Source organism: Lagopus muta, chromosome 1 (assembly GCF_023343835.1).
Source record: "Lagopus muta isolate bLagMut1 chromosome 1, bLagMut1 primary, whole genome shotgun sequence".
In the NCBI taxonomy this organism is placed as follows: domain Eukaryota; kingdom Metazoa; phylum Chordata; class Aves; order Galliformes; family Phasianidae; genus Lagopus; species Lagopus muta.
In genome coordinates this window covers 2,222,688-2,239,494 of record NC_064433.1, presented here as the reverse complement: position 1 = coordinate 2,239,494, position 16,807 = coordinate 2,222,688, and the positions used below count along the sequence as shown (strand labels likewise).

General features: G+C 46.3%; 1 protein-coding gene across 2 annotated transcripts in view; it reads right to left on the bottom strand.

The window, feature by feature from the left end:
• Window positions 1–16,807, bottom strand: part of CHCHD3 (coiled-coil-helix-coiled-coil-helix domain containing 3) — a 165,729-nt gene that overhangs the window by 121,070 nt on the left and 27,852 nt on the right. For both annotated transcript variants that reach the window (XM_048933702.1, XM_048933787.1), the window contains exon 3: window positions 16,180–16,264. In XM_048933702.1, the coding sequence (XP_048789659.1) occupies window positions 16,180–16,264 (85 nt within the window). The remainder of the gene's footprint in view (window positions 1–16,179; window positions 16,265–16,807) is intronic.

Genomic DNA, 16,807 nt, shown 5'->3' with positions numbered 1-16,807 from the left:
CAAAATGGGGAACAAGAGTCACACAAACTTACACGTCAAGTTCAGAGATAGGAGGCCCTTATTGGATGTCGTTAGATTAGTCTTTCTCTCCAGTTCATATGTAATTTATATCTTCTCTTTTCCAAAGTCCTGTTTGTCGCAGTAAATATCCAAGTTTTGCTCTCTCAAATCAGTAGTCAATTATTTTCCCCCAGTATACTGAATATTATATTAGAGAAAGGTTAATCTTCCCAGCATTCATGGAAGACAAGTTATAATGTATAAAAGTGTATGGACACAGAATAAGTTTCCATCAACTGTGGCAGCACCGACAGCAGAGCTCTATGTGACACGTATAGCTCCTCACTCCAGTGTGCAACACCATTTTTCTACCCCAGGAATGGCAACAGTAATCAAGAAACCTCCCTCTAAAAGCAGTTTCTCCCAATTGTATTTGAACATTGCTCAAATCTCTGCAGTACTTCATGGAAAGGGAGGTGATTTTCCCCCTATACTCAGCTTTTGTGAGGCTCCATCTGGCATATTGTGTCCAGGCCTTGAGCCCCCAGTACAGGAAGGGCCACTAAGATGATCAGAGGGCTGGAGCACCTCTCCTGTGAAGACAGGTTGCCTTTCTTCACAGAGGGAACTGGGATTGTTTAGCTTGGAGAAGAGAGAGCTGTGGGGAGACCTCATTGTGGCCTTCCAGTATTTCAAGGGAGCGTACAAACAGGAGGGAGGACGGCTGTTTACGAAGGTGGACAGTGGTAGGACAAGGGGGAATGGTTTTAAAATGAGACAGGGGAGGTTTAGGTTAGATATTAGGGGGACGTCTTTCACCCAGAGGGTGGTGACACACTGGAACAGGCTGCCCAAGGAGGTTGTGGATGCCCCTGGATCCCTGGAGGCATTCAAGGCCAGGCTGGATGTGGCTCTGTGCAGCCTGGTTTGGTGGTTGGCGACCCTGCACACAGCAGAAGGGTTGAAACTGGATGATCATTGTGGTCCTTTTCATCCCAGGCCATTCTGTGAATCCATGAAAGCTTGTCAGAAGGACTCTCAGAGGAGGCAAGCCTCTGGTGTGAGTCTGCTGTGACAATTCTTGCACTCCCCAATCTGATTACCAACTGAGTAAAATTCTTCAAGCTGCTTTTTAAAAGCAGTACAATCATTTGGGTGAGAAAACAGAAAATTCTTATTCCGTGGAATAAGAATTTTCCATGGAAGTTCTTCCATGAAAGGATTCTATCCCACAGTCAGCAGCAGAAATGATGCAATTTTTCTGAGTGTTTTCACATTACTGCGAGGTCCCTCTAATAGAATACTAGATTATAACTCCTTTCTTACTAACAAAGAGGCTTTTTGTCCTTTATGGAAAAAAAATACTGGGAGAAAAAGCCAGTTATGTCAAATTGAGTACCTAATTACCTTGGAAAAAAGAATCCTTTAGGAAGGAAAAAAAATCTATTCAAAAGATTTTTCAGCATATTTAATGCACAACCCATATAAAATGAAATAAGTTACAATGTTCTTCAGTAAAATATAAAATGAATATTTTAAATAAATCAATCATTTTACTTTTTCTTACATTCTCCAGACCAATGCCAGTAAACTAAAATAAACATGTTATTAAAACAGAAATCAATAGTAAGCTTTAAAATACACAGTACTGCAAAAAGGTCAAGCTCCAGTATTGATTTTAATGTAACATTTTTGGTGTGTAGTTTCCCAAAGGGTTCTTCTCTAATATTGCTCTTCATTCTTCCTTCACTTTACATTTGCACTGGTGAATTCGTTGTTCTTTTCTGCAAAAGCTGTCCACTCCATGAAGTTTCCTATGAGCACATCATGTATGCGATGTGCTGCTGAGACATGACAAAACAAGGTCGGGAGGAGGCACTCAGACTCATGAGAGTATCAATTAAATCGAAAAGTTAATCACAGTTACACAGAGACCCCTTCCAAACACAAGGAGTAAGAAATGAATGGCTGCAATCTAATAACCCACCACTGAGAACCACCTCTGTGGACTGTGTGTACATATTTTTAAAAGCTGATTTAGAGTTTAGAAAGATTTTCTTTAAGCAGGTGAGTATGTTTAGAAATACAGAGGCTGTAATAATTCATCCTGCTAATGACAGATGAAATACGACACCATATGGAACCCCGCAGACTTCAGCAAGTCATTAGCATGGAATGTTTGAAAATCTATGGTCTGTCTTATTCAAGAAAGCATTTTTCTTGTAGCTTTTCAAGGCAAAAGTTTACCAAGGAACTCATAGGAGATGAGCCAGTCAAAGCATAGCTAAGTTTAAGAGCTATCAAGAGCCATTCCCAACTAATTATCTCTTTTGTTGACCAAAACAGAAGCCAATCCAGGGAAGGGATAACAGGGATTGTATCTGTAACTGCACTACAAAGTGGACTGAAGACACAAAATTCTTCTTCCTACTGCAGCTGCTATTTCTCTTCTGGAACTGCAGGTTGAAATTGTTGATATCCAGATACCATTTCTCATCTACTGATGGTCACCATCCACCCAACTCCCTTTGCAAGGGATCACACGAACCTTTCTTGTTCTACCTCAAAGGAAATCACAGGGAGAAGCTCAAGTACATTTTTTGGATCTTTAAGTGAACCCCACTGGACCTTGGTTGAAGAACAGTGGGAGGTTACCCTTCCACCTCTTTGTTTATGTGCTGAGCAGATAGAGAAGTATCTGGTTTTGGTAAAGGCTACACTAGAAATGCTTCTCTGTAGAACACACATGGCCATGACCCTTATTTAACTAAAAGTAAACTGTCAAGGTTGAGACTGTCTGATCAGAGATTTTAAAAAAGATTTAAGATGTACTATCATAAGATCTACCTGCATCAGATCCTTTTAATAAGATCCTGAGCAACACTCACACACTGCTCAGTGCCAGTCCTTAAAAGGTCCTACCTGTCTTATGCCCTAATTTTAGACCAGAAGCAGAAAGTGAAGGGCCAATGTCCAAACAAATGTCTACTTTTGAGACTTTCCCTACACTAAAATTACCTCTTATTTCCCCAGATGAAACTAGTGCTGGAATCACAGAACATACAGTGTAGGACAATTGTAGCAGAACTAACCATAGGGAATTGGGACAATTGTACATGAGCAAACTGCACACAGAAATACACCTGGCATATTATATGCAGATACATATGGAAGACCTGATCAAAATAAACTTTCTGCAGTATCGAAGAGACTGAAAATCACCAGCATTTTGCAAAAACACCTCATTCTGCATAGAACTAACATGCCTCATATATGAAATTATACAACAAGAGTTGGGAAACATCTGTCGAGTAAAAAATACTGTAAAATCATTAATATAATTGGTCTAGTTGAAAATAAATAAAGGTTGAATTTGCCCCCACATTCAAGGACAAAAAATGGTGAGTACTATTTTATGTACAATTCCTGTCAGAAAACACATTTTTCCTTTGCCAGATATTTAAGTATTTCTTGTGTGCATTTCAGTTCATGAATCCAGTAGCCTGGAAGGCTGACATGAGATAAATTTTATTATGTTGATTATATACACTGATGTTCATTCTTACTTTTCAAAACTCTCTTTTCTTCTGTCTCTCAGAATGCAAAACCTTTATAAACTAATAAAATCAGCCATCATCAGCATGACGTAGAATCATAGAATCACAGAATCATAGAATGACCTAGATTGAAAAAGACCACAAAGGCATCACATATTCTGCTTAAAAAATAGCTTAATGAGTCTTATAAGAACAGCTGAGGGAACCAGGAATTAGCCTGGAGAAGAGAAGGCTCAGGGGAGAAGATTATGAGCCCCAACAATTCTATGAAAGGAGGTGTAGCAAGGTGGGAGTCAGCCCCTTCTCCAAGTAACAGCAACAGTAGTGGTGCAAAAAATAATGGCATCAAGATGTCCCAGGGGAGGCTCAGGGTGACTATTAGGAAAAACATTCCAGAAAGACTGTTGACGTTTTGAAATAGGTTGCCTAGGAAGGTGGTGAAGATATCATTCACAGAATCATAGAATCACAAGGTTAGAAACGACCTATAGATCATCTAGTCCAACCGTTTCCCCATTACCACTGCCACCACTAGCACTAAACCATATCACGCAGCACGTCATCCAGATGCCCCTGAACACTGCCAGGGACGGCGACTCCACCGCCTCCGTGGGCAGCCATTCCAGTGCCTGACCACTGTCGGGGAGAAAAAACTTTTTCCTCATGTCTGATCTTAGCCTCCTCCGGTACAACTTGTGGCCATTTCCTTGGGTCCTGTTTATTGCCTGGGAGAACAGGCCAAATTCCTCTTCACAGCCTCCCTTCAGGAAGTTGTAGAGTGCAATGAGGTCTGCCCTGAGCCTCCTCCAGACTGAACAATCCCAGCTCCCTCAGCTGCACCTCATAAGACTTGTGCTCCAGACCCCTCGCCGTTTTTGTTGCCCTTCTCTGGTCACGTCCCAGGGCCTCGACGTCATTCCTGTAGTGAGGGGCCCAAAAGTGAACACCGTACTCGACGGGCGGCCTCACCAGTGCTGAGTACAGGGGGATGATCACCTCCCTGCTTCTGCTGGCCACGCTATTGCTAATGCAGGCCAGAATGCCGTTGGCCCTCTTGAACACCTGGGCACGCTGTTGGCTCATGTTCAGCCGAGCATCAACCAATAGCCCCGGGTCCCTTTCCTCTTCATACTCATGAGGAAAAACTTTTTCCCCCCAACAGTGGTCAGGCACTGGAATGGCTGCCCACGGAGGTGGTGGAGTCGCCGTCCCTGGCAGTGCTCAGGAGGCGTCTGGATGAGGAGCTACGAGATATGGTTTAGTGGCTCGTGGTACGAATGGTGACGGGAGGACGGTTGGACTAGATGGGCCTGTATGTCCTTTCCAACCTTGTGATTCTACAATTCTATGATTCTATGAAAGGTTGCCCCCAGAAACCTTTGGTGGAGCTGCCACCCTCCTGCTTGGAAGCCAAGGGCCCGCGCCCATGAGGCGGTGACCGTGATGTCACAGTGGGTGTCACAGAGCGGCCATTGTGACGCGTGAAGCTTGGAGCAGAGCAAAGGCTGCCGGGCTCAGGGGGAGTCACTGCGGCCTGGTGAGGCGTGGAGAGAGGAGGGACTCTCGCAGTGCTCACCGTCGACGCAAATCATGTATGCTAGGAAGCGGAAGTTGTCTGACTCGCAAGAGCCAGGTGAGAGCGCAGCATCGCTGAGCCCCGCTCCTGACACTGGGCAGAGGGGTGCTGGGGCTGTGCCTGCTGCTGAGAGCTGAGAGGGGAGGAAGGGGCAGGCAGGAGCTCCCAGACAGGCCTGGGGCAGGGCCCCTCTGCTCCTTGGCAAGGGGGCCCATCTTGGGCTGTGGCTGCCTTGCCTTGGGCCTGCCGTGGCCCCTTCCCCTCCACCGCCTCCAGCCAGCACGGCAGGCACAGAGCAGGACCCTGGGGACGGCCCTCAGGGACACCTGGCCCCGCCACCTGCTCACCGCTGCTCACTTTTCCTCTCTCCTCTGCAGCGTGCGTGCTGTGTGGCTCGGTCGATTACGACCTGGACACCTACGGGCGCATGTTTGACCAGATCTGGTGTAGGGTCCACGAGTTCTGCTTGGTGAGTTCCCTCGAGCGATCCTGACTGCTTCCTGCCGGGACGCTCCCCTTCTTCCTGTCCTCATGAGATCCTGCTCTTTTCTCTCCTACAGATTTTTGCCAACATCTCTTTTGACGAAACACCAACAGACCAGGGAACTGTGCACATTGATTATGCTGCCCTCACAACCAAGGTCAAGCAGGCAAACCAGAAGGTGAGGACCTGAACGGAGCGGGCAGATTTGTGCCCCGAGGGGCTCACACCAGCTTAGCCTGGACGCAAAGAAAGCAACTGCAGCCTTTCCAACCGCCTCCAGGACAAAGTCCTGCAATTGGAGATGCGCCCTGTCCGCCAGGCGGCTTTGTAGAGTGTGACCAAGCAATTCCCACACCCTGTGCCCTGCCCAGAGGTCTGGGGCTGGCTGCAGAGGCCCTGAGCCTGCTGCTGATGGGGCTGTTCTGCTCTTTCCAGCAATGCTGTGTTTGTGGAGAGAGGGGCGCTGCCATCACGTGCACAGAGAGCGGCTGTGAACGAAGCTTCCACCTGCCGTGTGCCAAGGACGGGCAGTGCGTCACCCAGTTCTTTGGGCTAAACAGGTAAGGGCTGTCAGCAGCAGCCAAGCCAGGGAGGATCCCGCAGCAACAGCTCCCAGCAGCCTGCCAGAGCCAGAGACAGGGCCTGGGGCTCCTTCGCAGTCCTCTGCCTTCCACCCATCACTTCTCAGCGTGCCCATCCCTTCCATCTTCCCCCAGGTCCTACTGCTTTGAGCACCGCCCTCAACAGACAGCAGTGACAGCTTCAGCAACCGGCACCCGCTGCGCCATCTGCCAGGAGATCGTGGGGAACATTGCATCCTACCACACCCTGATGTGCTCGGTTTGCAAACATGCCTGGTTCCACCGGGGCTGCATCCAGGTAGGAGTCCTCCCCTCACCCTGCAGGCACGCTTAGTGCTAAGCAGCACCAGGCACTGCTCACGCTCACTCTGCTTGTTCTTCTCCTGCAGCAACAGGCCTTGAATGATGGCAAGGAGTGCTTCCGCTGCCCTGTCTGTCAAGACAATGCTCTTTTCTGCATAGAGATGTCCATCCTCGGGATCCGAATCCCAGACAGCGTGGTGTCCTTCTGCCAAACCATGCAGATGAGAAGGTGTGAACACTGGGCCTGCCAGCGAGTGTCTCTGCAGTCCTGGCCTTTGGCCGTCACAGGAGCACGTGCCTCAGCTTCATGGAGAAGCTGGAAATGGGGTTGGGGTGGATGAGAGGGGATAACCTTGGATCTGGTGCTGGCAATGCTGGAGCCTCATCACTTTCCCTCCCTTCTTTTATAGAACACCAGCATGGGAGGACGAGCGTGCATTCGCAACACTTCAGCAGACGCACAGGTGCTGTGATGCCATCGTGTGCTTTTACCACGGAGGCAGGGAGCTGGCAGAAGAAGAGGGGTAAGTTACCGCAGCAGCTCTCTGTGGATCCGTGGGGGATGTCACGGAGCCTCAGCACAGGCTGGGGGAGCAAGGACTGAGCAGCAGAGATGTGCCGGGGACTCCCTGGCTAGGCTCACTTGGTCCTCAAAGCCACAACCCCCTTGCTTCCCCAGGCCCTGGCAGCTGATCCTGTGCAGCTCCTGTGGAGTGGAGAGCACCCACCGGCAGTGCTCCTACTCAAGCATCAGGATGAACATGTGGGACTGTGACAGATGTGCTGGCCTGGGTACCGGTAAGAGGCGATGAGGGCTGGGGCCAGGCAAGGCCTGGCAGCAAGTGCTCGGGGCAGCTTTGCCAGAGTCTCTCTGCTCCAGGAGGGATGGCAGCCTGTCCCTACCCGGAGCTACAGGTTCCTCCTGCTGACCTTCCGCCTCCTCTTACAGCCTCCGCCGCCATCTCGGAGCTCGCGGCACTCAGCACTGCCAGCCAGCAGAGCAGCCTGGAGCCATCCCACAGCCCCCAGGAGCACGAGCGCAACTGCTCGAGCCCCGACAGCCAGGCAGCATCCGAGCCATCACACAGGTCCCAGCTGCCGCAGCTCAGCTGCCAGACCAGTGAGCTGGGGACAACCTGCTCACATGGTCCTGACCATCAGGATACAGTGGAGCAGCACCAAGCACAGCATGGGAGCAGCCATACACCCACCCCAGCCACTGAAAGCAGCTCCCGCATCTCCACCAGACGGGGCAGATCGGGATCCTCCAGAGCAGCCACAGCAGCTGCACGCAGGAGGCGTCCCAGGCAGCGGAGAACAAGCTGCACACGAAGCCGCTCCCCGCTGCAAGGTCGGGCCCCAGGATCCCAGAGCCCGACCAGAAGACCTCGAGGCAGCAGGCGAACACCATCTCCAGCTGCTCAGAACAGAACCCGCAGCACCACCAGAGCGGCAAGGCGGAGGTCCTCGAGGGCTCCCCTGCATTCACACCCTGCGGAGTGGCCCGGGCAGACAGGGGAGGCCCGCATGCAAAGCTGTTCCTCAGTGGCACAACGAGCCACAAATGCCCGCAGCCGGCGCAGAAGAGGCTGCAGGAGAAAGCCCCAACAGCAGAGGCTTTCCCGGCCATGAAGTGACTCCCGGGTCTAACATCGAAGCCAACAACCACCTCCCATAAGCCCAAAAGAAGATGCCGTGTTCCAACAGTGCGGTCCATCCAGGCATGTTGTCACTCCTGGGTGCAACATCGATCCAACATCTGCTGACCCCCCGCACAATCAGCCCAAAAAAGGTGACATGGAAGCAGTTCCAACCAGGGGGGGCATCCCAGGCACAAAGGCACTCCTGGGTCTAAGATCGGAGCCAACATCCGCACCCCAGCACAATTTGCCTGAAGGCAGACGCATGGAAACAGCCACGGGCCAGTACCATGTGCTGGCTCTAGCCCCAAGTGTCCAACACAATAAACCCAACCATCCCCCACCCATTTCTTTGTCAGCTTCCTTTTCTCCGCTTGTCCTGATGTGGGCAGACTAAGGCGCTGGGATCACAGGGTTTCCTCCTCCTCAGCACCTTCCCAGTGGCTGTGCAAAGGCTGCTCTGCAGCCCTTGGGCAGCCTGGAGGATTGGGCGCAGAGGAACCTGCCGAGCTTCCAGAAGGCTGAGTGCAGGGCCCTACACCTGGGGAGGAACCAGGGCACGCTTCTGTAAAGTAACAAGCTGACCCCCTGGACAGGAGCTCTGTGGAGAAGGATTTCCCGCCTTAGTTCCCGGTGGGGCGGGCGGGAGCCATCAGAGTGCCACCTTGTGGCCAAGACCACCAATGGCAGCCTGGGGTGCATTCAAGACAGCGTGGCCAGCGGGGCAAAAGAAGTTCACCTCTCCTCTACTCTGCCCCGGTGACGCCACACCTGGAGTCCTGTGCCCACTTCTGGGCTCTTGCAGCTCAAGAAAGACAGGGAACGTTGCTGGAGAGTCCAGCAGTGGGCTACAAAGCTGAGGAGGGGCCTGCAGGAGCATCTTCCTCAGCAGGAAAGGCTGACGCACCCGCTGCTGTTTAGCTTGCAGTAGTCTGAGAGGGGAGCTCACCAATGCTTATCAATACTTAAATGGGGGCTGCCAAGAGGATGAGGCCAGACGCAGCAGGGAGCATCTCAAATTGCTTTTACCGGGCTCTACAACGGGCCACCTGATTACGGGGAGCCCGTTGACGAGGCCTTCTTGCTTCAGCTGCAGCAAGTGTCACGCTTGCAGGCTCTTGTCCTGATGGGGTGGTTGAATTCCCGCACTGGGATAGCGGCACGGCGGGTGGCAGACAATCCAGGGCATTCCTGGGGCCTGTTGAGGATAACTTCCTGGTCCAGGCATTAGATGGAGCGAGCCGAGGTGAAGCCTTACAAGAGCCGCTCTCCATCAGATTTGAGAAACCATGGCAGTTGGGTGAAATCCCTGGTGACTGGCAAAAAGGAAACATGACTCCAAGTTTAAGAAGGGCAGAAAGGATGACCCGGGGACCTAGAGGCTGGTGAGCCTCACCTCTGTGCCTGGGATGATCATGGAGCAGATCCTCCTGCTCACCATGTGAAGGCACACAGGAGACCAAGAGGTGACCCGAGACAGCCGGCGTGGCTTCACCAAAGGCAGATCTTGCCTGACCAATCAATCTGGTGGCCCTTTGAGATGGAGGGTGGCAGCGGTGGACGGGGAAAAGGCGAGGGATGTCATCTCCCCAGCCTTCTGCAAAGCCTTTGACACGGTCCCTCACCTCATCCTTCTCTGTAAATGGGAATGGTATGGATTTGAAGGAGGCAGTGCTCGCTGGATGAAGAAGTGGTTGGCTGATGGCAGCCAAAGGCTTGTGATCAACGGTTCTGTGTCTGGGTGGAGGCCGGTCACGAGAGGTGTCCCCTAGGGATCAGGGGGCTTGGGATGGGTGCTCTTCAACACCTTTATCAAGGACACGGATGACGGCACTGAGCGCACCCTCAGCGAGTTTGCGGACTACACCAAGCTGAGTGGCGCAGTGCATCCACTGGAGGGAAGGGACCTGGGCAGGCTGAAGAAGTGGGCCCATGTGAACACAGCGAGGTTCAACAAGGCCATGTGCAAGGTGCTGCACTTGGGCTGGGCAATCCCAAGTACTTACACTGGCTGGGGGAAGAACTCCTTGAGAGCAGGCCTGCGGAGAAGGCCTGGTGGACAAGAAGCTGGCCGTGAGGCAGCAGCGTGCGCCTGCAGCCCAAAAGAGCAGCTGTATCCTGGGCATCGTGAAACAAGGGGTTGCTTGCCAGGAGAGGGAGCGATGTCCAAAGGGCCGGAGCACCTCTCCTTTGAAGAAATATTGAGGGAACTGGGCTTCTGCAGCGTGCAGAAGAGAAGGCTCTGGGGAGACCTCACTGTGGCCTTCCAGCACTCGAAGGGAAGGAGGGGGAGCGGCTTTTTGACATGGGTTGATAGTGATAGGACAAGGGGGAATGGCTTTAAGCTAAGACAGGGGAGATTTAGGTTAGATATTTGGAGGAAGTTTTTCACTCGGAGGGTAGTGAGGCCCTGGAACAGGCTGCCCAAGGAGGCTGTGGATGCCCCGTCCCTGGAAGCATTCAAGGCCAGGCTGGATGGGGCCTTGAGCAACCTGTTCCACTGGGAGGTGTCCCTGTCTGTAGCAGAGAGCTTGGAACTAGATGGCCTGAAAGGTCCCTTCCAACTCAACCCGTTGCTGTGATTCAGCGAAAAATGAAACAACGCTCCGCTGTACTTTCCAAATGCGCAAACTTCCACAGCTTGGACGGGATGGGTTGTTCAGAACCTATCCTGGCAATCCGGGAGGACACTAACATCTTCATCAAGGACCGGGACAAAGGGACAAAGTGTGCCCCTGGCCTGTGTCTAGATGTGGCGGACACGCCAGAAGGCAGTGCTGTGATTTAGCAACTGTTAGCCACGATGAGAGCTGGCCAAAGAGGAACCTGGTGGGGTTTCACAAGTGCGAGTGCAGGGTGGTGCACCTGGGGGGGAATATCTGCACACGTCAGTCCAGACGAGGGGCTGACCTGCTGGAGAAGAGCTCTGCACAGAAGGACCTGGGTCTCCTGGTGGATACCCGGCTGGCCATTCTCACCTGCTGGAGGTGATCCTTGTCAGCCGTGAAGGACAGGCAGCCTTCCAAGGAAGATCTGGGATGTTACCCAGGCAAGTGGACAACCTTGGAGAAAGGTGGTGAGCAATCGAGGGAATTAGCTGGAGTGGAATTAGTGGTGGAGTCGCCGTCCCTGATGGTGTTCAGGAGGCATATGGATGAGGAAGTATGAGATACGGTTTAGTGGCTCCTGGTAGTAATGGTGATGGGACGACAGTTGGAGTAGGTGGTCTTCTATGTCCTTTCCAACTTTGTGATTCTATGATTCTCTCTTTTAGGAGGCTTCTCTTTCAGACATGTCTAACAGGCTATGGCAGGTATTTAAGAGGGGACAAAATCTTGCTTTTTCACTTCTTCTGAGTCCATACACACATACATATATACATATACACACATACATATATACATATACACACATACATATATACATATACACACATACATATATACATATACACACATACATATATACATATACACACATACATATATACATATACACACATACATATATACCAGTGGCAGTAAGAAACATCATAGCAGAACGCCATTAAATATGCTCAATTAATTGTTCAATAAGCCTCAAATACATCACTGAGGTACTGGCTGTTTTCATTAAATAATCAACGTCATAAAAGCAATGTATTATTCCGAGTTAATGGTAGGTACTGACATGAACTGGAAACAGACTATGAGAATATTAATGGTATTCTTAATCTAGGGGAAATAACACACTATATTCTTTCCTATTCTGTTCAAAATAGTAAGTTCTCTAGTAATTATAACTGTAATAGCAGTATTATTTCTATATTATTGTTCCTAATACTAATAGTATTACAACCTATAAATTAGCTTGAGCATTATCATACGACTGTAGCTCCAACACATTAACTGGTCACATCTACTAATGCAGTCACCGCAAGTTCTGTTGCAATTGAATAAAAACCAGCTTAACTTTTCAAATTAAATGACTCTTGAGAGGAAACTTTCTTCATGTTCTAAAGCCACAGTGAGAGACAACAGCTGAGCTGAGTAAAAGAACCAATGCATTAGCTTGAACTTTGTGTCTTCAGTGGGGTTTTTGGCCAATATGGTATCATTATAAAGTTCTGCTAACCTATTCTTAATCTCCAGAACTGATTAGAGAGCATAGGAATACCTACTGGTCAGACTCAAGGACTAAATACCCAACCTCTAACACGAGTAAGTTCATCCACATATAACTCTGCCTTTTTCTGAGAGGATAAACATTGCTTTCACTTAAGGAGATGGAAATAAATAAGTACTTCTATAGACAGAGACTTTATTCATCCAGTCTATCAAATTAAGTAGAGAAACTCCCAGGGGAAATTCAGCCAGAAGGCAGCTTTAGTAAAGCACTTCCAGCAACATTTGTCCATTAGTTGGCCTGGGAAAGCAATATGTGAGATGAGGTGGTGTTCTGGCCCAGAATGGTTAAACATGAGGGAATTCAGTCACTGGCAGCAGTCCAATTTCCATCAACAGATTACAAGCCACACATGTTCTCATGACAGTAGTTATTAAGTTTTGCATTAATTTATGACGCTTCCCAACCACTACATACTCACAGACTCTAAGAGAAGAAAATCCTGGAGAGACTTGTCATAGTTTCAGGGAAGTTTTAACCATTTGCCTAGGTATGTATGAATAAATAAACTACATAGCAAGTTAATTAAAAAAAAAAAATCTTCTTTCAGAGTCTTACATGGATATACTACACATCTGATCAAAATGTGGTGATCAATGCATACAGAAACAGTACTGAAATTATCCATTGTATAGAGTTAGACAACTGACAGTCAAAAGTTTACCTATGTTTAATTTTTTACTTAAAGATAGCAAAACTGTGTTTGAGAAGGCAATGGATATACACACTTTCTAAATACATAACCTTTGTGTTTCTCTATCTCATAAAATGTTTACCAAAGACATTATGGATATCAGCATCACCTGCCATCAATATTTGACTTAAAGATAGTCAAGAAAAAAGTAGTAGGTTATCAATTTCATATGTATTTTTTTTAATGCACTGAAAGTGCAAAGCAAAGTAGTTTTTAATACTATGGTATCCATTAAATTAACTGATTATGGGGCTTATGCCCCTACCATAACTATTCAAAAAATTTAAACACCAGAACTACAGCATTCCCAAGTTGCTTCTCACCAGTTAAAAGTGGCAAATCTTTCATCCAAATGCAGAGGTCTGGCTTCATTCTGCTCACTTGCCTACCAAAGTGCCTGAAATAATAAAGCTGAAAGAGCTACTGAATCACCGTTCTACAATGCACTACCAGCACAGACATCAGACACCATCCTTCTCAATCCAACCAGCCTTAAACACTGGTGCATTTGTACTCTGCATTCTTCGTATAGGTTACGAAGCCTACATTTCACTTCCTTTTTTCACGTGTTCAAGGATTAACACCATAGAATCACAGAATGGCTTGGGTTGGGAGGGACCCCAAAGACTATCCAGTTCCAACCCCCCTGCCACAGACAGGGCCATCAACCTCCAGATGTGGCACCCTTACCTGTCAACGTCATTCGTGAACATGTTTGATACAACAAAGAAAGTACTTCTGTTATTGCTTCCATGAGCTGCAGGTTTTGAAGACTTGAATAATGTGGTCTAAAGCTCCTGAACTCTGGAATGGCTTCCAGTTGCTCTTGGAATATACCCTATGCATGCTAACAACTGTTCTCTGTAACAGTTTTATTCCAGTATATGTTTTAAGCACAGTACAGCTGGGAACACAGGTTTTGTTCCATCTTACAACCATCCATGTGCTTTCATGTTTACTACATAACTAAATACAAAAGGAGTATTTTTAGGTTTTTCTTGTCTGTATTACCTAGAAGTCTCTGCATTGCACCAAAGTGAAAGGTATAAAATGTTCTATCTGAACAGTGTACACTGAGCTCTTAAGTTTATGTTTCAAAACTGAAGTCCAGTAATGATGAAAAATTATACCAGCTCTAAAAGTATGTAAGTGCCCAGAAGACTGATAGATACCTGAGCTGTATAGAAAATTGCAGGCTTTTTCCACTTGAAAGTATGGATCTTGACTTAAAAAACAACCACCACACACTGCACAGACATTTCTCATGGCCCTGAATTCGGGAGAGATTGCTTTCTCAATTGGAATAGAACAGGAGGGGTAGGTATGCTGAATCCGAACAACAGAAATCTGTTCTTCATGAGGTCGGCATAGCAGCAGTCACTTCACTCTCAGCAGAACATGTTCTGAAGGAGAACAGCTCCATTTGCTACAGTGCTTCTTCAGTGTTTTTAACAACACAAGCTTCCACCAGAGCTCAGTCCGTAAAACACCTCAAGTAACAGCTAAGTAAACACTTCCATCTTTTAAATCTATTTTATGAGACAAGAGCCTTTACACTCCAGCCAAGTATTTATTTTTAATCATATATATATATATACACATATAGTACATAGAAAGTAAAATAAGAAATTCTTGATTATCTCTAGAAAAAAAAAAACACCTAGTGAAGACACAAAAGCTGCTAAGAAGACTCTTAACATGTTATTTTCATGAGGATATTTTTGTTTTAGATTTAGTCTGATAGTTTACACTTCAAAAGCACAGATTCTTCAAACCAAGTTTAAGAGAACACAGCAATAGCCCCTGTAAAACAGCAAATAGCCTCTGTAAAACACACCATCAGGCGTGTGAAAAGCCAGCCTACTCCCTACCTTCCACATGCCAATGCACAGCTAACAGAAACTGAGCTACGGAAAACCTGATGAGAATCACTGAGAAGTGTCAAGGGACAAAATACTGAAGTTACAAAACAAACATTTCCATACTGTAAGCACGTTTAGATGAACTCTAAGCAGCCAACATTCAGCTCGAATGCAACACGAGCTTTCCTGTCAAAGTCCAGTTCAAAGAGGAGAGATTTTTCTATTACGTATTGATTTCCTTTACTGCTGATTAAAAAAAAGCCCGATTCATTTTCTTGGGCATTTATATAGTCCTAGCTAATTACATACTCCATCAGCCTAACACAATTAAATAACAATATAATGATGTCTAGAAAACAACTGCTATATATGCAGACAGTTTAAGTAGCACTAATTACACCCTAATTTTTAAAATCCATCATAATGAGTCTTTCTTCCCATTCTCAGAGGGGAAGACAATGAGTAGATTAATATTTGTGATCTGTGTGTTGTATTACCTTCTAAATAAAACCACTGAAAGGAACTACGAATTACCACACAAATCCACCAAGTTCACCATACAGCCAAACTGATGTCCAATTCAAATTGGAAGTCTTTACTTGCTAATAATTACCAGCATCAAACTCAACAGAGGGAATATATCTTTGAAATGCTACACCCAACTCTGCAGCTGCGTTCTGTGTGTTTGTATCAAGTTTCTCACAGTAATTACAATCTCTACAGGCTCTGAAAGTACACAACTAATAAAGTAATGGTTTTACATACAAAAGAGCTATCAAAAAGGGTTGTTGGTTTGTTTGTTTTTCAGGTAAACCATCTAACTACCATACTTTGCATCTTCAAAGTGCTAAGACATTAAATATTAAAGCAGTTGAAAACATTCTGCAATACAGAGAAATCTAGAATTCACAGAAATAACAACAACTACCATTTCTACTGCTGTTCAAACATACTTTTGATCAAACAGAAGACTTAAAACAGAGGGATTACAAGTAATCCACCCGTACAGCTCTCCCTATTGCTATCTTTCTACAATGATTTTTTTTTTTTTTAAAAGAAAAAAGAGAAGTTAAGAAAGATTGATTTTAAAAGACCAAAGAATTCAGGTAAAAATTGATACAGAACGTTGACAAGGCAGCATCAGCTGATTTGCTGCTTTTAATATGTATTTAATATCAAAATTGGTTATATAGCCCCAGGGTCTTACCTACCATTTGTCTTGAGGGCACAAAATTTAACTGTTGATAATAAATAGGTAAATAGCAGTAATAAAAGCATTAAGAACATTTGTTTCAAATACTGTTATTAACAAACAAACCTTCTCTTTTGAGCTTCAGAGTCTCTCCTGGCTCGTTCTAATGCCAATTCTTCTGCAATTCTTTTCTTTAGTTCTTCATCATTAACTACAATTAAAAGAAAATTAAATGAAGTGTTAACAGAACACAATATATTCCTCATTACGGAAACAACTGCATAATACATTATTTTGTTTTTTTCTATAAAGCAAAGTGCTTTCTTGTGATTTAACTGCCTTTCAAATTTTAATGCACAACACTAGAGAGCCATTAAAAATTATACTTTATTAAACAACTTTTCCATTAACAGTATCTTCTGAAAATTATGAAAAAGCATACAGTTAAATTAAAGGTGATATAATTAAATTAAGGACATTTTTCTTAAAAAAAAAAATATATATATATATATATACACACACACACACACTGTTATAAAGTAAAATCAGGACAAACACCTGAACTTTAGGTAGAAAAGGCAAACATGCTTTTTACTCATATGAAACAGAGGGAAATAAATTCCTATGTAATTAATCAAGTATTTTTATACACATTTTTCCTCAACTACGGAGCATTTCTAACATCTTACGTACTGATATTTTTAGTCTCTCTTGTTGGAAAAAAAGTTTTTGCCTCAAATTCTCTTCATTTCAC